Here is a 25977-nt window from a genome sequence, read left to right on the forward strand (position 1 = left end):
GACAGGAGTGTTTTCTCACTTGAGGTTCCTCTTCCAGAATGATTCTAGTTCTAGCTTGTGTCCAGTTGACAGAAAAATATCAAGTACAGGCAGTTGTTGATGTTTTATAAAAAGATAAAGAGAGAAAGGGATATGTTTTAGTGGAGGTATAGTCAGGTATGGGGGAAGAGGGTGCCTCGGTGGGCCCATGCTGAGGCATCCCTCCCCCTCCACCCCCAACCCAGGGAACAGTCACACAATGGTATATTCAGGGCATGGGGAGGGGAGTTGAAAGGGTAATAGAGGCAGAGAGAGAGGGGTGGGATGGGGGAGGGGAGTAGAGAAGTAGAGGCCGGCCATGAGCAAGTGGAGAGAGAGGAGGGAAGACAATGGGAAGAGAGTGAGAGCAAGAGAGAGAGAGAGGAGAGGGCCCTTTTTATAGTGAGTCAGGCATACCTGACTGTTGCCAGGGAACTGTGGGACAGAGCTTAGACAAAATGCTAACAGTTGTGAGTCCCCTAGTGTTGGCACTGGGAACCAAACAAATCCTGGAAAAACAATAAGTGCTCCTAACTGCCAAGCCATCTCACCACCCTCGAATTAAAGAGAAGAAAAGTTGTGTGTGTGTGTGGGGGGGGGTCACATGCTATGATGCACATTTGAAGGTCGAAAGGATTACTTAACTAGCAAATATGGTTTCTCCTTCTACCATGTGCATTCCAGGGATTGAACCCAAGTCATCAGAGTTTTGCCAAGAGTGACTTTACATGCAGAGTCTTTTGAAATAACTTTCTTCTGCTTCCAATGACTTGGGGCTAAGTCGTTTACTCAGAAAGATGAAGTGTCCACCCAAGGAAGATATAAGCGGAGGCTTCTTGTGAAATTTGACTTTAGATAGTCTTGTTTAATGATTTGACATTTTCAGTCTGCTCAGCTGACTTAATTTCTTTTCTGTTATTTTTACATTTATCTTAATAAGGAACAGGTACCACCTCTCTTCCCAAATTTCAGTCTTATTTTAGTGTTTCTTAAGGTGGTACTGGTCCCACAGGATAGCATTTGGAAATGTTTGAATTGTCATATATGGGAGCTGCTACATGAGCTGCTACATGAATCAGGGAATGCCATGCACTAGCAGTCCTTCATGGCAAGAATTACCCACTTCAAAATGCTGCTTACATTCTCCTTGAAGAACCTTAAACACTGAACTCAAATTTTTTCTTGACATCTGTCATCTATCTATTTTTGAGACAAGGTTTTACTTTATAGCCTAGTGTGACTTTGAGCTTATGATCTCTGTCTCAGTCTTGAGAGTTCTGGGACTGGAGGCCTATGCCACCATATCAGACTTCTGAATTTATTAACTTTAAAAAATGTTGTGTATGTAGGTATGTGTATGTGTGTGGGCAAACCATAATGTGCATGTGGAAGTCAGAGGACAACTTTGTGGAATTGGTTCTCTCTTTCCACCTTTTTGTTGGTCCAGAGATTGAACTCAGGTACCAGGCTTTCACAGTAAGTAAGAACCTTTACCCTTTGAGCTGTCTGGCCAGCCCCATTAACTTTGTATTTACTCTTTAAAGTTTAGGTCTGGGGCAGTGAGGTGGCTCAGTGGGCCAAGTCACTTGCTGCCAAGCCTGACAATTCAGTCAGCCTGAATTCAGTCTCTGGGTCCAGAAGGAGAAAACAGAGTCTGGAGATTTGTCCTCTGATTTTTCCGTGAAATAATAAATAAACTAATGTAAATAATGATAATAAAATAATAAAAGTTTAGTTCTAGCCAGTCATGATGGCATGCACCTGTGACCTCAGCTCTCAGAATGCAGATGCTAGCAGGTCTCTGATTTTGAAGCCAGCATGGTTTATATAACAAGTTCTAATCAGTCAGGGCTACATAGTGAGATCCTGTTTCAAAAAAGCAAAAACAACAAAAAAAAACTTTGATCATCTTTTCTAGATGTATTAATCTTACGTCATTTGATCTCCTCTCCTTCCCCTTCTCCACCCCATATCCTTCCTGTTTGCTTGGTACTATCCTAAAGTGTTTATGTACATCTATATTACTTGAAATAACTATTGTGTAGTGTACTTGATTAAGACGGTATACCTGTACCTTACTGTGAGCTTAAATTATTGATGGCAGAGACATTTTGTATCCCTGGTCCATGGGATATGTCTTTTTAAAAAAATAAATGTATCCCACAAATCTGTCAGTGTGTAAGTTATAGTAACAGAAGTGAGGTGTGGCTTTTAAGAAGCCATGCTTTCTTACAGTCCATTAGTGTCTTGTACAGGTATAGTTGTGGGAAATAATGGACGACTCACTTTACACATACACTGTATTAGTTACTTTTCTCATTGCCGTTCTTTAAATGCCTAACAGAAGCCATTTAAGCTGGGATGTAGTAGTGCACGCCTTCAGTCCCAGCACTTGGGAGGCAGAGGTAGACATGCATCTATCTCTGTGAGTTCAAAGACAACATGGTCTATATAGTGAGTTCCAGGACAGCCAGGGCTAGTTTGAGAGACCCTATTTCAAAAGCAGCAGCAACAACAAAATCAAACCAAACCAAACCAAACAAAAAAAACCACCAAACAAACAAACAAAACCCAAAAACAAACAACAGGATCAACTCATGAAAGGACGGTTTTATTTTGGCTCCCAGTCAGGGCAACAGTCCTCATGGCACAGGCTTGGTGGCAGGCGCTTGAGGCAGCTGGTCTCATTGCACATGTGATCACATGTGGAGACTGAGGGATGCTGGAACTCAGCTCTCCTTTTTATTCAATCCAAGATCCCAGCCCATGGAATGGTGCCACTCATATTTAAGGTTAGTTTTTCCACCTCCACTAACCTAATCTAGAAAATCCTTCACAGACACATCCAAAGGCTTGTTTACATGACTCTTGAGTCCCGTCAAGTTGACATGTTTAAGGGATTGAACCTAGGGTCTCTGGCATGCTAGGCATCACCAGACACCCCCCAACACACACACACACACACACACACACACACACACACACACACACACACACACACACACACACACACACACACAGTCCTTTTAATCAGACAGAACTTCATCTTATGCAAGTTAAGTACGACAGATTTTTTTTAGAGTAATGTTTCTGATTGATTTTGAGTGCACATTAAAAATACTTTTTTAAAGTAAATATATGTGGGTTTTGTCTTTGTAAGTTCTGGCTTTTCAGCATAAGGCCCTGCTATATCTAAACCTTTTAAAAGCAGCTAGATGGGTTTTTTGTTTCTTTGTTTTGATTTGTTTTTGTTTTTTAAGTTTGTAGCTAAGTGAAAAACCTCAATTTTGTGAAACTCTAAAATGTAGCATTTTGAAAATTCAATTAACAGTGTCAGGATTGCTAAATTATTAAAGAATAATGGAAGGAGTCAGAAATTTTAGACCTAGGGAAAAGGACAAACTAGAACAAGCCTGTGAATTCCTGAGGTAAGGAACTTTTGAGCATACTGTGGGCATTTGGTAATAAATATTGGGTGAATAAATTCATGTCATCATCAAGTACTTAAAAATAGTTGCTGTAGATCAGCCTCAGCTTGGAGAGGGTTCCTTAGAGAAGAGGTGTTTGAGAGCAACAAAAAAAGGACTTGAAGTCAATCAAGTCAATCAAGTGGAGTACAAGCTGACAGCCTGTGTTCTGTTGAGACAGCTTTCTCTAGAGATCTCCAGACAGCTCATCCAGATAGCTCAGCTCTCACAAACCAAAGCCCAGTCTTTTATTTGCATATCAATTCAGTCATTTACTCCAGGTTCCCTTTTGATTATCCCACAAATCAGGATTCTTTGACCATAAGCCCTTGATTCTTACACAAAAGACAGCAGCAAATACAAAAAAAAAAAAAAAAAACAAAAAAAACAAAAAAAACATGGCAAATGAATACTGAGATCTACTTGTCAAGTAAACACAGACTGTAAACTAGCTGGGTGGTGTCTGGCTCCAAGATCATCATTTCTTCTACACCTGAGGCTAAAATAGCTCTGTTCCAGGCTGACCCTGACCTCAGGTGTCCACCTGCCTACCTGCCTGCCTGCTTTTGAAAACACAAACCAAAAAACGTAGTTAGCTAGGTTGGATCTTGCTCTGATCACTACATCCCAAATTGTTTTAATATCTTTCTGACAAGCTGGCTCATAGTGCAGTTGCCTTTTTTCTTTTAGGTTTTTGAAGCTCCTCATATTTTCATATTGCATCCTTATATTGTGCATAAGTGAGAAATTATACATTCTTTTTTTTTTTTTTGTCTTTACCTGGAAGTGGAAATTATACATTCTTGAACTCGTGTTTTCAGAGTTCTTTCCCACAGTGTTAAGGGCTGTCCTAAAGGTCACAGCACTTACCATTTTGCTAAGGACATAGGCACAACCTCATCTGATTATTATGGAGTTAATAACCTTGGCAGGAGAACATCTCCTGAAGGAGGAAACATAAAATATGTACATTATTATATAAACAAGTCTCACGCCTAGCAACTCATGATCACTCCTAGAGGCCCTTGCCTTTTGAGCTCTGTTCCAGGGGCAGGAAACCATGTCACTCTGTACCTTTTAGGCAATGCCAGACTCAGCATCATAGAATCTTTTAATACACAGAAATGTTTTGCATTGATAATGCGTTGACTTCATTTTATTGTTAGTCAAGTTAATGAATAGATTAATTCAGTTGTATTTTAGTTTTTAACTTATTTTCTGCTAGATACTGAGACTCTCTCAAATTAGCTCTATGAAGTTTATGTCATACATGTAACACATGAATAAAGATTGATGTGTCAAAAAGCTTTAGAGGAGGGACAGTGGAAACTGAATGATGTGACAGACTAACTTCTCCAGGGTCATACAGCTAAGTGACAAAACTGGAAATAGAGGTTTACAGCCTGTGAACTTATATACCAAATACTAAGTTTTTCTCAGCAACTCTTGAGAGGTAGATATTATAAATTCTGCTTTGTGGGTGAAGTTTGTTTTAAAAGGTTATACAACCGGCCTGGGGCACACTGCCTGTTGACCGTATGTTCATGTTTCTCTGATACTAACCCCAAGTGAGATTTAAACTATTTGAAGCTGTGGTGTATTTGTGTAATCAACTGTGAGAAGGTGATTCTTCTTAATGGTTTATATGAGCCCAATACTAAATAATTTAGCCAGCTAACATCTCTGCAAAGGAGTATCTCAAAAAAGTATATACCCATGTATGTAGATCACACTTTGACCATTACATTGTAATCTACTGTTGCAGCCATAATGTTAAAAAAGAAAGTTTTTGCTCTTTGAATTGAAATAGACCTACTCAGGTTATGTTGGTTGTCCTTTTCAAAATATATTTTTGCCGTTAGGTTAAATGTCAGTCATATTTAATGGAAGATCATTGACCCTAAGAATTTAGAATGTTCATTTTATGGTTTTATTGTTTAATGTGTAAGGTTTGTGTTTGCATTTTTTTTTCATTTTGTTTTTGTTTTTGAGACAGGGTTTGTCTGTGTAGCCCTGACTATCCTGGACTAGCTTTGTAGCCCACACTGGCCTTGAACTTAGAGATCCACCTGCCTTTGCCTCCTGAGTGCTGAGTTGAAGGTGTGTGCCAGCATGCTTGGCTTGTGTTTACATTTTTTGCCATGATCTGATTTAGTTTATCAGCTACCAGACATAACTGACTGACTCAAGGGGCTCCTTTTGCATTCCCATCAGTGGTGGTCTTGTGATGGTTTATTTTGAAGGAGGATTATAATTTCTCTCAATAGTCTCAGTCATCTAAATTCAGAGCTGAATTACCACACAAAGTGTTTTTACAGTTCCCCTTTGAAATACTTGCTTACTCTCTGAACCTTGATTTTGTTGCATTACGGGGCTGTAAATATATTAAATCTATCAACAGAGGTTCAGACTCTTACTACTCTTCTTTTTGCTGCTATTGTAGTATGCTTTTAATGCAGTCGCCTCTTGTACCTTTATGACTTATAACCTAAGCATTATTTCCAGAGGAATCATTATAAAATATCATCCTGACCAGATCAAAAGCCATTTTATAACAGTAAAATATTGCTTTAAATATTTTTATTGTATGTGCTTGGGCTTACATGTAGTCTCTGCAATAAGATGGCCATAAAAGAAACGTGTATACATATGGATTCGAAATTGTGATACATTCCAAAAGAGAGTTTAATGAAGATTCAATATAGATTGAGATGAGAAAAGGCCCTCTTAGGAAGCGGGAGTTAAAGTTTTTTGCTTAATTTGGAAAGCTACTGGGCAAAGACTGTTGCAGGGAAGGAATAGCATGTATGAGTTGTGTGGGTGTAAGAGATGAAGGGAACGGTACCTGATGAGACAGAAGGAAACCCTTCTTCTAGTTAAGGAATATGGACTTGTTTCTTACTGGGGTCTACTAAAGTTTTTAAGTAAGGGAAGAAAAGTGGTGAAATGTGTTCTAGGGATTTCTGTCTGACTGGAGAATGGATGAATGATAGCATGGAATAAGGTCTAAAGACATGGGGGAAATGATACCTTATAAATATTTTAGAGAGAGGCATGATAATAGGATTTTTTTAAAAACTAATGACATGAAACAGGATAACCCAGGAAATGATCGGTTGTCTCAATTAAAAAAGAAATCTAGATTTAGATTAGGTAGTGCTGGGGAGATAGAGTAGTTGTTGCTGTTGCAGTTCCCAGCACCCACATCAATGGCTTACATTGCCGTACCTCCAGCTCTAGGACTTTAGCCTCTATAAGCACTTAAGCACTTGTACACATGTCTACATACATACAGAATTAAAAATAATAAACTCTTTAAGCTGTTTGACCCACATCTGTTTGTGTACCACTTGAATGCTTGGTGTCCAAGGAGGCCAGAAGAGGAGGTTGGAATCCTGGAATTGGAGCTACAGGTGACTGTTAGCTGTCATGTGGATTCTGGAATCAAACCCAGCTCCTCTGGAAGAGCAGCTGATGCTCTTAGCTGCTAAGCAAACTCTCAAAACAAAATCTGTTTTAAGACAAGACTTGGAAGCCAGATGTGGTGTCACATGCCTTTCATACAGCACACAAGCAGAGGCAGGTGGATTTCTGTGAGTTTAAGGTCTGCCTGATCTATATATACAGCAAGCTCCAAGCAAGTCAAGGCTACAAACAAACAAACAAACAAACAAAAAACAAAACAACAACAAAACATAAAAAATAAGAACCAAAAAAAGGCCAGAAAGTTGAATCCAGTTGTTTTAGATATTTGCTATTTGGTTCATTAAGATTTTTAAGTTATATGAATTGTGGGTGTTGTTGGTATATAAAGCATATTGTTTTTATCTTTATTTGCATTGCAAGGAAAATAAAGAATATAAATGTACAGAATATTTTGATTTAGGAAACTTTGATAGAGATTTCCCTGAATCTGTTTATTGCTTTTGGTAGAATGGCCATGTTTACAGTATTAACTCTATCAGTCCACGAACATGGGAGATTTTTCCATCTAATTGCTTCAATTTCTTTTTTCAGTGTCAAGTTTTTAATATACAAGCCTCTCACTTCTTTGAATTTCCTCATTGTTGTAATATGCTCCTTTCTTCTCTAATTTAATTGATCTGAAACTCCCCCTCCACCTGTTAACTTGGCTAGAGAATGGGTGCTCTGGCCAGGCAAGCACTTTACTCCAAATCTATCCTGAAGGAAATTTAAAAAGTTATTTTGGGTGCTGGTTAAATGAATGTGTACCACAAAAAGCACAATTTTACTCTCTCAATTTTTACTTTTTCTTTCAATATTTTAAATTTGTACAAGTATTAATACTTCTCTGAGAGATTAGAGAATTTTTTTCTTAATCTCCAACCTATCATATGATAGATAAATGTTCCATTATCTCAGCATGTTCTTATTAATTAAATCCTTGCCTGAAGTTGGGGAGATTAAGTCTGAATTTCACTGTAAAATTGCCCAACTGTGTGTACTTAGTGTGTTCACTTAGTGGTAACTCTGGCTGCTTAGCACCTGCCAGCCTTGGAGGAGATGAGATAAGATGGCCCCACCACCCAATTGTTCCAGGGAGGGATTTGCTCTTTCCTTTAGGTTGACCTTTGGCTAATTTTTAACTTCTTTACATGTTTATTGGCCTAGTTATGTTTTCCCTCTCTACTGAGATGATTTTGGCAATGTACTTACATTTTTACAAAAATATCTATGTCAAATGTATTTTGAATTTGTTGAGTTAAAATTATAATACTTTTCCTGTCATAAGACTTACTCTTAAGCTAGGCTGCAGTCATTTTACCTTTTGATTCCTGGACTGCATTTTTGTTGTGGTTTATTGAAACTTTTTTTTTCCAAATCAGGGTTTCTCTGGGTAGCCCTAGCTGTAGCATTCCCTGTAGACCAGGTTGGCTTCAAACTCACAGAGATCTGCCTGTCTCTGCCTCTGTCTCCTTAGTGCTGGGATTAAAGGTGTGTGCCACCACCTCCAGTTATTTACTGAAACTTTCAAGGAACTGATTGATATTTTCTTTGAGAAATCAGTGAGCCACAGAAATTCTCTTCACTGTTCTGTTTTTCCTGTAGTTATATTCAGGCAAGCAAATACTGACAGGAGTCAACTTAGGAAGTACAGTAGAACCTCTCCCCCTAGAGCCTAAGGCCAAAGGGAGTTTCAGCAAAGGTTTGGAAGGAGAACTACTGAACTGCCTGGAGCCTGGGAGCTATGTTCCCAGAGTTGCCGTGAGGTTGGTAGTGACAAAGACAGGAAGAGTCTAAAGAGTTAAGTATAGAACTGAGGGTTTTCCTTTAAAGTTTTAAAGGATCTTAGAATTTTGTTCAATAGAACTTCATTTTTTATTTAATTTATTTTTATACTGTTCATTTTAACTTTGGAAACAGGTCACTTTCTGGGTTGCTAAAGCCACCCCTATATCCCTGGGTTCAAATTTTCCTCACACCTTAACTTAGGACTATAGGCATAAACCACCCACCATGTCTGTCTGTCTTTTTTCTACTTTTATATTTCTTTAAGATAAATCTTAAAAAAAAACCTGCACATTTTAATCTAAAGAATTATTAGCTTCTGTTTTAAAAAGTATTTATTCTCTGTGTGTGTGCGTGCATGCATGCATGCGTGTACATCTATATACAAGCTTCTAGCTAGTTCCCCTATCTTACCTCACATCTTGCCATAGAAGTGCTGGAATTACAGACAGGAGCATCTCTTGACATGAATTCTAGGATTGAATCCATGTAGCCAGGCAAATATTCCCCCGGCATATACCCCAAGACATCTCTCCAGCCTTAGCTTCATTATTTTTAAAACTGAGAAAGTTATCTTAAAAGGTTTAATAGAATTAGACTTTTTACAAGTTGCAGAATAGCTTAGGCTTTTCTCTCACTGTCATAACTTTCTTTGTGGCAGTTCTGTGTAATCCTTGTGAAGGGATGCCATTCGAACACTCGGCATCTGTATTTTCTTCCATACTCTCTTGACAAGGAAAAAACCTTTGGTCGTCTCTCCTTTGATCTTTACTTAGGTTCCCCACTGCTCTCCATTCTCAGCTTTGTACTTGTCTTCAAAGTGTCTCTGGACTGTTCCAGATGGTTGGTGCTAACAGAAGGATAGTCCTGCTGCTTAACTGACTGATAGTTTTTCAGTCAAGGCAACCAGGGGAGCAAAAGAAAGTCCATAAACCCTTAGCTTAGAGTCATATTGCCCCATTCTCCCAAAGAGGAACACCAGGAATGTCTACAGTATGAACTTAAAGGACATAATGCTAGCAGAAACAGTTATTTTACAGTGCTTCATGTTTGCTAAGTGCCCCAGGGAAGATGGCCTCTAATCTTTCTCACCATCACCAAATTTAATTTTAAAATATTTTGATTTCCCCGAAACTCATGACCATCTTCCTTTATTCCCTCTATCCTCCCCATTCCTGATCAACTAAATAATGTATTAATCTATTTCTTTCTAGATTTCCTTATTATGGACAATTTTAAATCATATATAGTATTTAGTCTTTGCTTGCCAGCTTTTTTCACTTAGTACAGCATATGTTATGCTTTAGTACATATTTACATATTCATGGTTTATTTCCTTTTCATGACATGACATTTTATTTGAATAGATGCACTGTATATTATATATTTATTAGCAGATGAACATTTGGGTTGTTTTCACTGGGGAAACATTGTTTCATTGGGGTTCAGGTCCTCATGGCAAACACTTTACCAGCTGAACTACTTCCTCAGCTCCTCAGCTCTTTTGTTAAAGTAGGGTCTCATATGTCCAGTCTGTCCCTGAACTTGTTATATAGCTGAGGTTGGCCTTAACTCCCAATCCTCCTGCCTGTTTCTTCCAAGTGCTGGGATTACAGATATGTAAAACAATGTCCATCTTGTTTTCACATTTTGGCTATTAGGAATATTACAGTTAGAAACATTCATGTGTATTTTTTATGTGTTCTGTTGCATATTTCTGTGTAATATATTTTCTTTATACAATAAACCACCCTAAAGCCCAGCACTTAAAATAATTATTTTCAGTTGTGAAATCATGCTATTGTAAATTACACTAACGTTGGCTGAGTTCAAATCATTTATCTGTGGCCAGTTGGTGGTTCTAGATAGCTAACTATTCTAGAATAGCTTTACGTGGCACAGTGTTGTGCTAATAGGCTAGGGGAAGCATGTTCTTAGAGCAGAGCAGAGCAGAGGTGAAAGAGCAAGCAGAGTTCAGTTGTGCAAGAGAGCCAGTAGTTCATATTTGCATTCAGACTTCTGTTTGAGTCATGCTTGCCAACACCATGTTGCAAGATAGCACAAGAACAACCAAGACTCTGAAGAAGCCTAGGGTCAGAGTAGAAAGAGGACTTGCAAAGTTACAGACTAAAAGGTGTGCCTATTAGACCATTCTCTGGGGGCATTAATGCAATCAGCCTGTCACACATGAAACAATCTTTTCCCTATATTAATGCTTTTGCATCTTTTTCTCCTCTGTTTTATTGGCTTGCTCTTTTATTTTTTTTTCGGTATGATATCTTTTGGGGTTATTCCTTTATTTATTTTTTTTTATTAACTTGAATATTTCTTATATACATTTCGAGTGTTATTCCCTTTCCCGGTTTCCGGGCAAACATCCCCCTCCCCCCTCCCCTTCCTTATGGGTGTTCCCCTCCCCACCCTCCCCCCATTGCCGCCCTCCCCCCAACAGTCTAGTTCACTGGGGGTTCAGTATTAGCAGGACCCAGGGCTTCCCCTTCCACTGGTGCTCTTACTAGGATATTCATTGTTACCTATGAGGTCAGAGTCCAGGGTCAGTCCATGTATAGTCTTTAGGTAGTGGCTTAGTCCCTGGAAGCTCTGGTGGCTTGTCTTTGTTGTACATATAGGGTCTCGGCCCTTCAAGCTCTTCAGTTCTTTCTCTGATTCCTTCAGCAGGGGTCCGTTCTCAGTTCAGAGGTTTGCTGCTGACATTCGCCTCTGTATTTGCTGTATTCTGGCTGTGTCTCTCAGGAGCGATCTACACTTCTGCACTTCTTTGCTTCATCCATCTTGTCTAATTGGGTGGCTGTATATATGGGCCACATGGGCAGGCTCTGAATGGATGTCCTTCAGTCTCTGTTTTTAATCTTTTTGCCTCTCTTTCCCTGCCAAGGGTATTCTTGTTCCCCTTTTAAAGAAGGAGTGAAGCATTCACATTTTGATCCTCCGTCTTGAGTTTCATTTGTTCTAGACATCTAGGGTAATTCAGGCATTTGGGCTAATAGCCACTTATCAATGAGTGCATACCATGTATGTCTTTCTGTGATTGGGTTAGCTCACTCAGGATGATATTTTCCAGTTCCAACCATTTGCCTACAAATTTCATAAACTCGTTTTTTTTGATAGCTGAGTAATATTCCATTGTGTAGATATACCACATTTTCTGTATCCATTCCTCTGTTGAAGGGCATCTGGGTTCTTTCCAGCTTCTGGCTATTATAAATAAGGCTGCGATGAACATAGTGGAGCACGTGTCTTTTTTATATGTTGGGGCATCTTTTGGGTATATGCCCAAGAGAGGGATAGCTGGATCCTCAGGCAGTTTAATGTCCAATTTTCTGAGGAACCTCCAGACTGATTTCCAGAATGGTTGTACCAGTCTGCAATCCCACCAACAATGGAGGAGTGTTCCTCTTCCTCCACATCCTCGCCAGCATTTGCTGTCACCTGAGTTTTTGATCTTAGCCATTCTCACTGGTGTGAGGTGAAATCTCAGGGTTGTTTTGATTTGCATTTCCCTGATGACTAAAGATGTTGAACATTTCTTTAGGTGTTTCTCAGCCATTCGGCATTCCTCAGCTGTGAATTCTTTGTTTAGCTCTGAACCCCATTTTTTAATAGGGTTATTTGTCTCCCTGCAGTCTAACTTCTTGAGTTCTTTGTATATTTTGGATATAAGGCCTCTATCTGTTGTAGGATTGGTAAAGATCTTTTCCCAATCTGTTGGTTGCCGTTTTGTCCTAACCACAGTGTCCTTTGCCTTACAGAAGCTTTGCAGTTTTATGAGATCCCATTTGTCGATTCTTGATCTTAGAGCATACATTGCCATTGGTGTTTTGTTCAGGAAATTTTTTCCAGTGCCCATGTGTTCAGATGCTTCCCTAGTTTTTCTTCTATTAGTTTGAGTGGGTCTGGTTTGATGTGGAGGTCCTTGATCCACTTGGACTTAAGCTTTGTACAGGGTGATAAGCATGGATCGATCTGCATTCTTATACATGTTGACCTCCAGTTGAACCAGCACCATTTGCTGAAAATGCTATCTTTTTTCCATTGGATGGATTTGGCTCCTTTGTCAAAAATCAAGTGCCCATAGGTGTGTGGGTTCATTTCTGGGTCTTCAATTCTGTTCCATTGGTCTATCTGTCTGTCTCTGTACCAATACCATGCAGTTTTTTATCACTATTGCTCTGTAATACTGCTTGAGTTCAGGGATAGTGATTCCCCTGAAGTCCTTTTATTGTTGAGGATAGTTTTAGCTATCCTGGGTTTTTTGTTATTCAGATGAATTTGCAAATTGTTCTGTCTAACTCTTTGAAGAATTGGATTGGTATTTTGATGGGGATTGCATTGAATCTGTAGATCGCTTTTTGGTAAAATGGCCATTTTTACTATATTAATCCTGCCAATCCATGAGCATGGGAGATCTTTCCACCTTCTGAGGTCTTCTTCAATTTCTTTCTTCAGTGTCTTGAAGTTCTTATTGTACAGATCTTTTACTTGCTTGGTTAAAGTCACACCGAGGTATTTTATATTATTTGGGTCTATTATGAAGGGTGTCAAGTTTCCCTAATTTCTTTCTCGGCTTGTTTCTCTTTTGTGTAGAGGAAGGCTACTGATTTACTTGAGTTAATTTTATACCCAGCCACTTTGCTGAAGTTGTTTATCAGCTTTAGTAGTTCTCTGGTGGAACTTTTGGGACCACTTAAATATACTATCATATCATCTGCAAATAGTGATATTTTGACTTCTTCTTTTTCGATCTGTATCCCCTTGACCTCCTTTTGTTGTCTGATTGCTCTGGCTAGAACTTCAAGAACTATATTGAATAAGTAGGGAGAGAGTGGGCAGCCTTGTCTAGTCCCTGATTTTAGTGGGATTGCTTCAAGTTTCTCTCCATTTAGTTTAATGTTAGCAACTGGTTTGCTGTATATGGCTTTTATTATGTTTAGGTATGGGCCTTGTATTCCTATTCTTTTCCAGGACTTTTATCATGAAGGGGTGTTGAATTTTGTCAAATGCTTTCTCAGCATCTAATGAAATGATCATGTGGTTTTGTTCTTTCAGTTTGTTTATATAATGGATCACGTTGATGGTTTTCCGTATATTAAACCATCCCTGCATGCCTGGGATGAAACCTACTTGATCATGGTGGATGATTGTTTTGATGTGCTCTTGGATTGGTTTGCCAGAATTTTGTTGAGTATTTTTTGCAATGTTCATAAGGGAAATTGGTCTGAAGTTCTCTTTCTTTGTTGGGTCTTTGTGTGGTTTAGGTATAAGAGTAATTGTGGCTTCATGGAATTCGGTAGTGCTCCATCTGTTTCAATTTTGTGGAATAGTTTGGATAATATTGGTATGAGGTCTTCTATGAAGGTCTGATAGAATTCTGCACTAAACCCGTCTGGACCTGGGCTCTTTTTGGTTGGGAGGCCTTTAATGACTGCTTCTATTTCCTTAGGAGTTATGGGGTTGTTTAACTGGTTTATCTGTTCCTGATTTAACTTCGGTACCTGGTATCTGTCTAGAAATTGTCCATTTCCTGTAGATTTTCAAGTTTTGTTGAATATAGGCTTTTATAGTAAGATCTGATGATTTTTTGAATTTCCTCTGAATCTGTAGTTATGTCTCCTTTTCATTTCTGATTTTGTTAATTTGGACACACTCTCTGTGTCCTCTCAAGAATCTGGCTAGGGTTTATCTATCTTGTTGATTTTCTCAAAGAACCAACTTTTGGTTCTGTTGATTCTTTCTATGGTCCTTTTTGTTTCTACTTGGTTGATTTCAGCTCTGAGTTTGATTATTTCCCTGCCTTCTACTCTTCCTGGGTGTATTTGCTTCTTTTTGTTCTAGAGCTTTTAGGTGTGCTGTCAAGCTGCTGACATATGCTCTTTTCCTGTTTCTTTCTGCAGGCACTCAGCGCTATGAGTTTTCCTCTTAGCACAGCTTTCATTGTGTCCCATAAGTTTGGGTATGTTGTACCTTCATTTTCATTAAATTCTAAAAAGTTTTTAATTTCTTTCTTTATTTCTTCCTTGACCAGGTTATCATTGAGTAGAGCATTGTTCAGTTTCCACGTATATGTGGGCATTCTTCCCTTATTGTTATTGAAGACCAGCTTTAGGCCGTGGTGGTCCGATAGCACGCATGGGATTATTTCTATCTTTCTGTATCTGTTGAGGCCTGTTTTTTGACCAATTATATGGTCAATTTTGGAGAAAGTACCATGAGGAGCTGAGAAGAAGGTATATCCTTTTTGCTTTAGGGTAGAAACGTTCTATAAATATCCGTTAAGTCCATTTGGCTCATGACTTCTCTTAGTCTGTCTACGTCTCTGTTTAATTTCTGTTTCCATGATCTGTCCATTGATGAGAGTGGGGTGTTGAAATCTCCTACTATTATTGTGTGAGGTGCAATGTGTGTTTTTGAGCTTTAGTAAGGTTTCTTTTTTACATTATGTAGGTGCCCTTGTATTTGGGCATAGATATTTAGGATTGAGAGTTCATCTTGGTGGATTTTCCTTTGATGAATATAAAGTGTCCTTCCTTATCTTTTTTTGATGACTTTTAGTTGGAAATTGATTTTATTTGGTATTAGAATGGCTACTCCAGCTTGCTTCTTCTGACCATTTGCTTGGAAAGTTGTTTCCCAGCCTTTCACTCTGAGGTAGTGTCTGTCTTTGTCTCTGAGGTGTGTTTCCTGTAGGCAGCAGAATGCAGGGTCCTCGTTGCGTATCCAGTTTGTTAATCTATGTCTTTTTATTGGGGAGTTGAGGCCATTGATGTTGAGAGATATTAAGGAATAGTGATTATTGCTTCCTGTTATATTCATATTTGGATGTGAGGTTGTGTTTGTGTGCTTTTCTTCTCTTTGTTTTGTTGCCAAGATGATTAGATTCTTGCCTCTTCTTGGGTATAGCTTGCCTCCTTATGTTGGGCTTTACCATTTATTATCCTTTTTGTAGTGCTGGATTTGTAGAAAGATATTGTGTAAATTTGGTTTTGTCATGGAATATCTTGGTTTCTCCATCTATGTTAATTGGAGAGTTTTGCAGGATACAGTAGCCTGGGCTGGCATTTGTGTTCTCTTAGGGTCTGTATGACATCAGTCCAGGATCTTCTGGCCTTCATAGTTTCTGGCGAGAAGTCTGGTGTGATTCTGATAGGTCTGCCTTTATATGTTACTTGACCTTTTTCCCTTACTGCTTTTAATATTCTTTCTTTATTTTGTGCGTTTAGTGCTTTGACTATTATGTGACGGGAGGTGTTTCTTTTCTGGTCCAATCTATTTGGAGTTCTGTAGGCTTCTTGTATGCTTATGGGTATCTCTTTTTTTTTGGTTAGGAAGTTTTCTTCTATGATTTTGTTGAAGATATTTACTGGTCCTTTGAGCTGGGAGTCTTCACTCTCTTCTATACCTATTATCCTTAGGTTTGATCTTCTCATTGAGTCCTGGATTTCCTGTATGTTTTGGACCAGTAGCTTTTTCCGCTTTACATTATCTTTGACAGTTGAGTCAATGATTTCTATGGAATCTTCTGCTCCTGAGATTCTCTCTTCCATCTCTTTGTATTCTGTTGGTGAAGCTTGTATCTACAGTTCCTTGTCTCTTCTTTTGGTTTTCTATATCCAGGGTTATTTCCATGTGTTCTTTCTTGATTGCTTCTATTTCCATTTTTAATTCCTTCAACTGTTTGTTTGTGTTTTCCTGGAATTCTTTCAGGGATTTTTGCGATTCCTCTCTGTAGGCTTCTACTTGTTCTCTAAGGGAGTTCTTCACGTCTTTCTTGAAGTCCTCCAGCATCATGATCAAATCTGATTTTGAAACTAGATCTTGCTTTTCTGGTGTGTTTGGATATTCCATGTTTGTTTTGGTGGGAGAATTGGGCTCCGATGATGCCATGTAGTCTTGGTTTCTGTTGCTTGTGTTCCTGCGCTTGCCTCTCGCCATCAGATTATCTCTAGTGTTACTTTGTTCTGCTAATTCTGACAGTGGCTAGACTGTCCTATAAGCCTGTGTGTCAGGAGTGCTGTAGACCTGTTTTACTGTTTTCTTTCAGCCAGTTATGGGGACAGAGTGTTCTGCTTTCGTGTGTGTAGTTTTGTCCCTCTACAGGTCTTCAGCTGTTCCTGTGGGCCTGTGTCTTGAGTTCACCAGGCAGGTCACTTGCAGCAGAAAAGTTGGTCTTACCTGTGGTCCCGAGGTTTGAGTTCCCTCGCGGGGTGCTGCCCACGGGCTCTCCGCGGTGGCAGCAACCAGATCGAACTAGCACACGTCTTAAGTCCGGTCACGTGCATCAGGGTTCCAGATGGCCTCCGGTGTTTTCCTCTGGAATCAGTAATGTGTGCAGAGAGCAGTCTCTTCCGTTTTCGCAGGCGTGTCTGCCTCTCTGAAGGTTTAGCTCTCCCTCCCACAGGATTTGGGTGCAGAGAACTGTTTATCCGGTCTGTTTCCTTCAGGTTCCGGCGGTGTCTCAGGCAGGGCTCCTGCCTCACCTGGGCCCTCTCCCACGGGAGCCCAGAGGCCTTATACAGTTTCCTCTTGGGCCAGGGATGTGGGCAGGGGTGGGCAGTGTTGGTGGTCTCTTCTGCTCTGCAGCCTCAGGAGTGCCCACCCTGACCAGGCGGTAAGGTATCGCCCCACAGGTGCTGGGAGCGGAGCGCGGCTGCGGGCCGGGATCCGCCGGTGTGGGGCGCGTGGTAAACACACGATCTGCCTGGTCCTAGAGGGATTCTGCCTCTGTTGTCCCGATTCCACCCGGCAAGTCACTTGCAGCAGATAAGTTAGTCTTACCTTTGGTCCCGAGGCTCGAGTTCGCTCGCGGGGTTCTGCCCACGGGCTCTCCGCGGTGGCAGCGACCAGGAAGATCCGGCTTTCTCTTTTAGATGTGCATTCTTCGCTTACTCCCCTTCCTTCAGAGCTTTAACTTAATAGCCGTCCACATGCTGATCTCAAGCTCACCTGTTTGTTTTTTATGTATGTATGAATGCATATGTGTATATGCATGCATGTATGTATGTATGAATGCATGCATGCATGTATATATGTATGTTTTTCAAAATCATAATCTGACATGTTTGTTTAATACTTGACTTTATGTAGCTAAATGTGTACTTCATGAGATCAAGGACTAAAACTTAGACACTTATTGAATTGAGGAGTTGTTAGTAGTCAAATAAATAAATAAACAGTGCCCGGTATAAACTAAGCACTACATCAAGTTGATATTTTATGTATGGTACAGTATTCTTAGCAGCTACCTGTTCTTGAAGTATACAGAGCAAGTTAAATGGAAAACTGAAGAGATTTTAATATTAGAATTACAAAACCTAAAAAACTTATTTGGGGGGAGGTGTGAAAAGCCACATATAGTAAATGAGCCAGTTGTCTTTACAACTGCGTATTTAATTATATATATATATATATATATATATATATATATATGAGTAATGTGCCTTGTGTGTATGTATGTTCACTATGTATGTGCCTGTGGGTGGCTGTGAGCCACCATGTGGGTGCTTGGAACTGAGCCTGGTCCTCTGCAAGAACAGCAAGTGCTTTTTAACACTGAGCCATCTCTCCAGACCTGAGGTACTCTTTTTCTATTGAACATAGTAACATTATGTCTGTAAAGTCTTCACAGAGTGTGAAGTGCTCCCTGTAAAATATTACTTCAGAGTTCTGAACATACATTTCACTCTACGTCTCTCAAGCCTTGTCCTCATCATCCACTAGTTACCTTTCCTCGTCCAGTTAGTTTGTTTGTTCCTTGTGATTTTTCGATTTGTTGGGTTTTCACTGTCTTTTGAGTGCTTTTAGTATTTCTGACTAAAAGACTAAATAAATTGATTATAGTAGGATTCTGCAGTTCTATAAGTCTAGGCCTCTTTTTAAGTGGGAGTCATCTTATAGACGCTGCCAAGTGAGTGCTGTGTGGGTAGCTATTGACGAGCATTCTTCTAGGGTGCAAGAATTATAGCAGTCATGTTTAGAGTCACCCCAGTTATAACTGAAAGGGCATCTTTAGTATCTTTTTTCAACCTTACATTTATTTACTTATGGTGTATGTGGTGGTTGTGAGGAGCAGCACGAGCAGGCTGTGGTGTGTATGTGGAGATCAAAGGACCATTGCAGTTCTCTTCTTCCGCCATCACAGTCCTGGGGATTAAGCTCAGACTGTCAGGCTTAGTGGAAAGTACTGTCGCCTGTTGAACCATTTTGCATGCCCTTTTTAATTTTTGCTTTATTATTTGTTTGCGTGTGTGCATGATGATAGAAGCACATGTGCCATGGCACTTGTATTTGGAGGTCAGAGGACAACTCTCAGAAGTGGTTTCTCTTCTTGCACTCTGTGTCCCATGGACTGAGGTGTCGGGATTCCTGCAGGATGCAATCTGACAGAGGCAAGAAGGAAATCTGGTTCAACATGACTGACTTTGTTAGCCTGTGTTGGTTCAGAGTCTGAATCCAGTTTATTTTTGAAATATCTAAACATAGTACAATTTGGGAAAAATTTTTCTGGTGACAGTTATTACAGTAAAACCTAGGGCATGACTACATTGAAACTCTTGCAAAGTACCTGGAACCTCCTTCATAAGAATGGGTTCCACTGACTGAGAAACAATGCTCAGGAGTCTAGGAAAAGTCAGGGATAAACATAACAGTCTAGGGGATTCCGACCCTGACGGTAACAAAGATCAACCACCAGGTTATTACTACATCCATTCCCAGCTTTCTAGGCAGAAATAGGTGTAAATCCCAACCTCAGAAAGCCCTTGCACTCTGGCCTTTCATTTGTCCCATCTTAGAACAGTCCGACCCTCATGTGGCTTCCATTCATTGTAAGACAGCTGGTTTCAGATAAACTCTCCAGGCACTCTCCTTTCTTTTTTTTGGTTTTAGTTGTTTTGTTTTTTAAGACATGGTTTCTCTGTGTAACTTTGACTGTCACTTGGAGCCTAGGCTGTCACTTGGCTGGAACTCAATCTGTAGACTAAGCTGGCCTCAAACTCATACAGCTCTGCCCTCCTCTGTCTCCCAAGAGCTGGGATTAAAGATGTGTACCACCACCACCTGGCCCATATCTCCTTTCATTAAAAAAAATAATAATAAAAATCCAGTCAAGTTTACACTGAAGAGTAACCATACAATAACAAACTCTTGAAAAAAGAATTTGCTTTCTGGTGGCGAGCCCCAAATTTTATAGAAGACAAAAATAGATTTTCATGATTTATTTGTGTGTGTGTGTGTGTGTGTGTGTGTGTGTGTGTGTGTGAGAGAGAGAGAGAGAGAGAGAGAGAGAGAGAGAGAGACTTGTATGTGTATAGAAGCACATGTACCATGGTGCTTGTGTTTGAAGGACACACACATAATTTTGAATGTAAGTTCCACAGTATAGAAAATGTGATGTTTGTATTTCTGAGTCTGGCTTATTTTATTTAATATAGTAATTGCTAGTTTTGATTGTTTATTCTGAATACTCAGGTGTTTGAATTATTTATAGATAAGAATATATTACTAAGTAGAAAAGATTAATAGTCACAAAACCCCAATAAATTGTTTAAAACCTTAAGAATATTCATAGTTACTGCATTCTACATTTAAATATTTTTGAATTCATATGCTAAGTGATCTTTATTTAGATTGTTTTGCTTTTTTTAGGTGTGGAATATCAAGCAAATGATTAAGTTGACACAGGAACATATAGAGGCCCTATTGGACAAGTTTGGTGGGGAGCATAACCCACCGTCAATATACCTGGAGGTAAGTTCTGAGTATTGCTTTACAGGAATTCTGAGGGAAAATGTATTAAAATGTTTAATAGTCATAGTTTGGTTATTTTAGAGAGAGGATTGGAAACATTGGAAGAATTAGCTTTCCCTTTTATTTTTCTTCTTAGTCTTGTTTTTGTTCACTTGTTGCAGTCTGCATGTGTTAGTTTTATTTTGAAAAATGTCAAAACTAAGAGGGATGTCTCCTATAAACTTCAAAATAGTGCCTGAATTTTTAAAAAAAGAATTGTTAAAAAGAAAGTGAGAAAAAGCACACTGTTTTGGTAGTTAGCAGAATGAGTTACCATCTTGGGAAATTTGGGTGGTTTTGTAAAATATCTTTTTTAGAATAAGTTCCCCATAGTTGTTTTCTGCTTTCTCATAGATACAGTTTATAATCTAGGAGTGGCCCAACTTTGCTACTCTTGCTTCTTAGATGCCTTAGGACTTGTATCATCTGCCTTGAGTGAGGTTATAAATCTGTAGTTAGCCATTGTTCTTAATCCTGTGAGACAGTAGGAATTACATTGTCACAGACAGTCCTTTTTGTCCTTAGTTTCTTTCTAAAAGTCAGTCCGTCCTTAGCATGCAAGCTAGTGTGGAGTCTAGTCAGTCAGGCTCAGCAGCCAGCAGGGCCTGCCACACTCCCACTGCCTTTCTCCAGTAACTCTCGCTCAGCTATGATTGCATGATGGTATTTGTAAGGCAGAGGCAGACAAATGTCTGTGAGTTTCTGCTAACTACCAAAAATGTCAACCTGGGCTGCTACATAGTAAGGTCTAGACAGTGAGACTCTGTCTCAAAACGGAAAAAAAAAAAAAAAATCAAAGATTAGCATTTGGCTTCCAATACCAGAGATTTTTAAAACATGGTTTGAAGAACTGCTAACTAAAATTTCTAATTTAGCAATCTAATTAAATTATTTATTTCATGTATGTGAGTACACTGTAGCTGTCTTCAGACACATCAGAAGAGGGTGTCAGATCCTATTACACATGGTTGTGAGCCACCATGGGGTTGCTGGGAATTGAACTCAGGATCTCTGAAAGAGCTGCCAGTGCTCTTAACCGCTGAGCCATCTCTCCAGCCCCTTAATTATTTTTTAAAGGAAAATTAAGTCTTCATTATTTTGTGAGCAAGTTAAGTTTGTATTTATAAAACCAATTTTGGAACTTTGAAAACACCAAGTAAAACCATTCTTTTCTTGTCTTCCTCATATGGCTGATTTGAGATCACACTGATGATATCAGTGCAGGACTAGAGTGATGTCTGGACTCCAAGAGAAGACGTAAGAAGTGGTCTTAGTGTAGTCTTACTGAAGCTGCTCGTCTTTGTGTATCAGCTTTACAGCATAAGCAGCACCTGTCTTTCTCTGCTGGGGACCTTCCCACATTCGAATCAGTGAACATGCCTATTTACAGTCATGATGGATTGCTTTAGCAAGACACGTACTCTTCAGACATTTGAATACATGAAAATTGATTAGTAGAAAGAAAAACACTTGTTCTTATTCTGTGCCCTGTACTATGTTAAATGCTTTCATTAATATTTATAATTACTTTTAGCAAACTCCTGCATAGGTATTTTATTTCCATTTTACAGGCTAAATAGAGAGGTTAAGTAACTTACTTCAGGTACTATTGCTAAAGGGAGGAAGGCAGATAGATATCTAGCTTAAAATCTACGGTACTGGTCCCTGCCTTCTTCTACTGCTCTGCTCTCCTGCTGTGTCTCTGCCCTTGTTCCACCACCAGGCAGCTCTTATTTGGGCTGAACATTTCTAATTTCTTTATCCATTCTTTGTGATATAAACTGTGGATCTTTTTTTTAAAGATATATTTAATTGGATTGGTTTCTTTTTACAAGTAGGCATACAAACTTGAATCATATGTTCAAAATGAGTGTAACGTCAGAGCAAAATTTAATGGGTGATAAGTATGTGACAAAATAATAGATTCATATGTACTAGCGCCATATAATATAACTATATTGAGTGTTTATGAAATATTTTAGAAAAAATTAGAATAGTATTATATGTAATAAGCTAAGAATTGAATTTATAGTTACAAAATAGCATAGTTCCTGGCATACATTAAAGTTCTACATATAGGGATAGTCACTGAATGACCTCTATTATTTATACTGTTTGCAGTGATATTAAAAACATGTTTAAGAGCCAAAAATCTGTGTCTTCAAATAGATTGTGCTTCAGAGGGGGAGGGCTGTATAAACAATGAACATATAAAGGAGTTAGAATATTAGTCTTAGCATCTGAGACACTATAAGGAAGACTGACAGATGATGGCATGCTTGACTGTGGAAAGGTAACTGATCAGCTCAGGAGGAAAGACTCAGGTACTGAAATTGAAGGCCTCAGTCAAAAGCCACTTCTCCTGATGACACCCGAGGTGCACCATTCTTCGGAATTTCAGGGTCACTCCTTAAGAATCCTTAACAGTTTTTAGAATAAAAGATACATTGAATTTACCGCTTTAAAAAATAAAGTTTAAAGGATGGAGAGATGGCTCTGCAGTTAAGAGCACTGGCTGCTCTTCAGAGTTCCTGAGTTCAATTCCCAGCACCCACATGGTGGCTCACAACCATCTGTAATGGGATCTCATGCCCTCTTCTGGTGTGTCTGATGACAGCGACAGTGCACTTATACATAGAATAAATAAATTTAAAATAAATAAATTTTTAGCAAGTTCATTTTATTTTGAAACCATCAACACAGTCCATCTCCAGAACTTTCCATCATTTAAGACTGATCTTTTTTATTTTATATATTAACTACCAAATCTACTTTTTCTTCTCATCATGATCTGTAATAATAACTACGTACTCCTGTGTCTGTGAATTTGACTGTTCTAATAGAGTCATTTGTCCTTTTGTGACTGGCTTATTTTACTTAGCATATTTTCAAAGACTACATATGGATAATACATGTGTAAATTCCCTTCCCTACCAGGGGGAATACTACGGTAGAAAGCTTGCCTATTTGTGGATGCTTGAATTACAGAAATGCTGAATGGTCATCGGTGGAGATAATTGAACTCTTGCTTTCAAATTTGAAAACAAGTTTTAAAATTATATTTATATACTTTCTGCACACGTGCATGCACACACAAACTTACATACACACACACATGCCACAGTGCACGTGTGAAGGTTAGTAAAAACTTGGAGGAATCAGTTATTAGGTCATCAGGGTTGGTGGCTTTAAAATCTCTGATAATTGAAGCTCATGGTAACCTGATCATTTGTAATGTAGGTTTATCTTCTGTATAATTAACTAGTGGTTCCAGCTGAGCCAGCATTTATGGGAAAGGCAGAGAAAATGTGGTGAACAATGTGGATTGTTGATCCTGTTGAAACTCAGGTCCTTAGGCTTGACCAGCCTTCAGTGTCTTTGAATTTATACCCAGCCACAGGATTATACAGTGCTTCTATTTCATTCTGTAAATGGACTCACATACCTTTTTATACTGTGCCTACACCGTCTTACATTCTTATCGATGATTGCACAGTAGCCTCACTGACACTGAACATTTTCTCTTTTGACCTAGATATAATACCCATTTTAATGAATGAAAGTGGTATTCTATTGTGGCTTTGCTTTGCATTTCCCCAGTGACTATGATATTGAGATCTTTTTACAGTTTATTGTTTATTTGGATATCCTCTTTGGAGAAATGTCTATGTTAACTCTTTAATTTTTAATTGAACTGTTTGGGTTTTAGTCACTTAGTTGCTATTTTTAAATTAATTAGTTTATTTTTCATTCTTCATTCATTCATTCATTCATTCATTCATTCATTCATTCATTCATTCATTCATTCATATGTGTTGACCTAAGGACAACTTCAAAGAATTTTTCTCTTTCCAAACATGTTTGTCCTAGGGATAAAACTTAGGTTGTCAGGACAGGATTTATATTACCATTCTCCAAGAGCAGAATGAAGGCATAGTGAGAAAATACAGGACCAAAGCAAAACCAAACTCCGACAGTATAAAAATCTATATAATGTCTGGGACCTGAGTTTCAGAGGACTCAGATGGCTCAGCCCCCCGCTCCCCGACTTTGCTGCCTGTAACATACATCTCTCTCGGGCTGATTCTACCACTTATACGCAACTCCATGGCTGATATCTCACAGCTCTGACATCACCAACATATTGGGATCTCCAGTACAAGTCAGGCTTCACACAATTTGAAATTTATCTTGTTTGTTGATCTCTGGCTTACTCATTAATCACCACAATCTTTTTTTTTTTTTTTTTTTTTGGAGCTGGGAACCGAACTCAGGGCCTTGGTTTGCTAGGCAAGCGCTCTACCACTGAGCTAAATCCCCAACCCCAATCACCACAATCTTAAGAAGGAAAAAATCTGTTTGCCCCTGAAAATTATTTCCAGGATTTTTGTTTCTTTAATTTTCTTGCTTATATTCAATTAATGAATTTGAATATCATCTCTGTGGAAGTGTTAAATGCTTTACAAATTGTTTACATTTCTTTGTCCTAGATGTGCATGTGCACTCACAGATGTCTGTGCATGACCATGTGCCATGTGGTGCGTATGGAAGTCAGACTTTTAAGGAGTCAGTGCTCTCCTTTCAGCATGTGGCTCTCAGGCACTGAATTCAGCCTGTGCTTGGAGGCGTGTACCTTTAAGTGCTGAGCCATCTTGCTAGCTCGAGAGGCTTTTCTCCTTGTTTTTGTACCTGATATATGGTGTATAGAGTAAGAAGCAAAGAGAAAAATAAGGAGCCAGAATTTAGTATTCTCTTCAAAGGCAGACCTAGGCCTGATACTCCATAGGCCGGGGCAGGCTGGGAGTTCCAGATCAGCCAGGATTACATAATTGAAACCCTTCCTCAAGAAAGAAAAGGAAAAGAAATGTCCCTGAAAATCTTATTTCCTTACATTAGGTCTTGCCTCTTTCAGGTTCTACCACTATAGTAAAAAGGGCCATGCCTTTATTATGTGGCTTCTGGGAGCATTTTAGAACCAAAACAGTCACCATAGCATTCTTATAATATATGGCATCTTCTTCATTCTTATAATATACGGCATCTTCTTCAACTCGAGATGTTAAATTGGAAACAGTGAGACACATTTCATTGATTCTGCAATGAAAAGAAAATGAGAATGTAGATCAGTTCATTGTATATATCTGTGTAAACTTAATAAGTTTTCATTAGATAATGAGATTAAATCAGTAAGAATCACCCTGGACTTAGGGTTTTACTTGCTGTGAACAGACACCATGACTAAGGCAACAATTATAAGGACAACATTTAATTGGAACTGGCTTACAGGTTCTGAGTTCTACATCTTCATCTGGAGGCTGCTAGCAGAATACAGACTTCCAGGCAGCTAGGATGAGGGTCTTAAAGCCCACACCACAGTGACACACCTACTCCAACAAGGCCATACCTTCAAATAGTGCCACTCCCTGAGCCCAGCATATAC

At 39.0% G+C, this 25977-nt stretch overlaps 1 protein-coding gene across 3 annotated transcripts in view; it reads left to right on the forward strand.

The window, feature by feature from the left end:
* The window catches only part of Braf (B-Raf proto-oncogene, serine/threonine kinase), a 131349-nt gene that overhangs the window by 23344 nt on the left and 82028 nt on the right, over positions 1 to 25977 (forward strand). For all 3 annotated transcript variants that reach the window (XM_032906694.1, XM_032906696.1, XM_032906693.1), the window contains exon 2: positions 20397 to 20498. In XM_032906694.1, the coding sequence (XP_032762585.1) occupies positions 20397 to 20498 (102 nt within the window). The remainder of the gene's footprint in view (positions 1 to 20396; positions 20499 to 25977) is intronic.

Source organism: Rattus rattus, chromosome 6 (genome assembly GCF_011064425.1).
Source record: "Rattus rattus isolate New Zealand chromosome 6, Rrattus_CSIRO_v1, whole genome shotgun sequence".
NCBI lineage: Eukaryota > Metazoa > Chordata > Mammalia > Rodentia > Muridae > Rattus > Rattus rattus.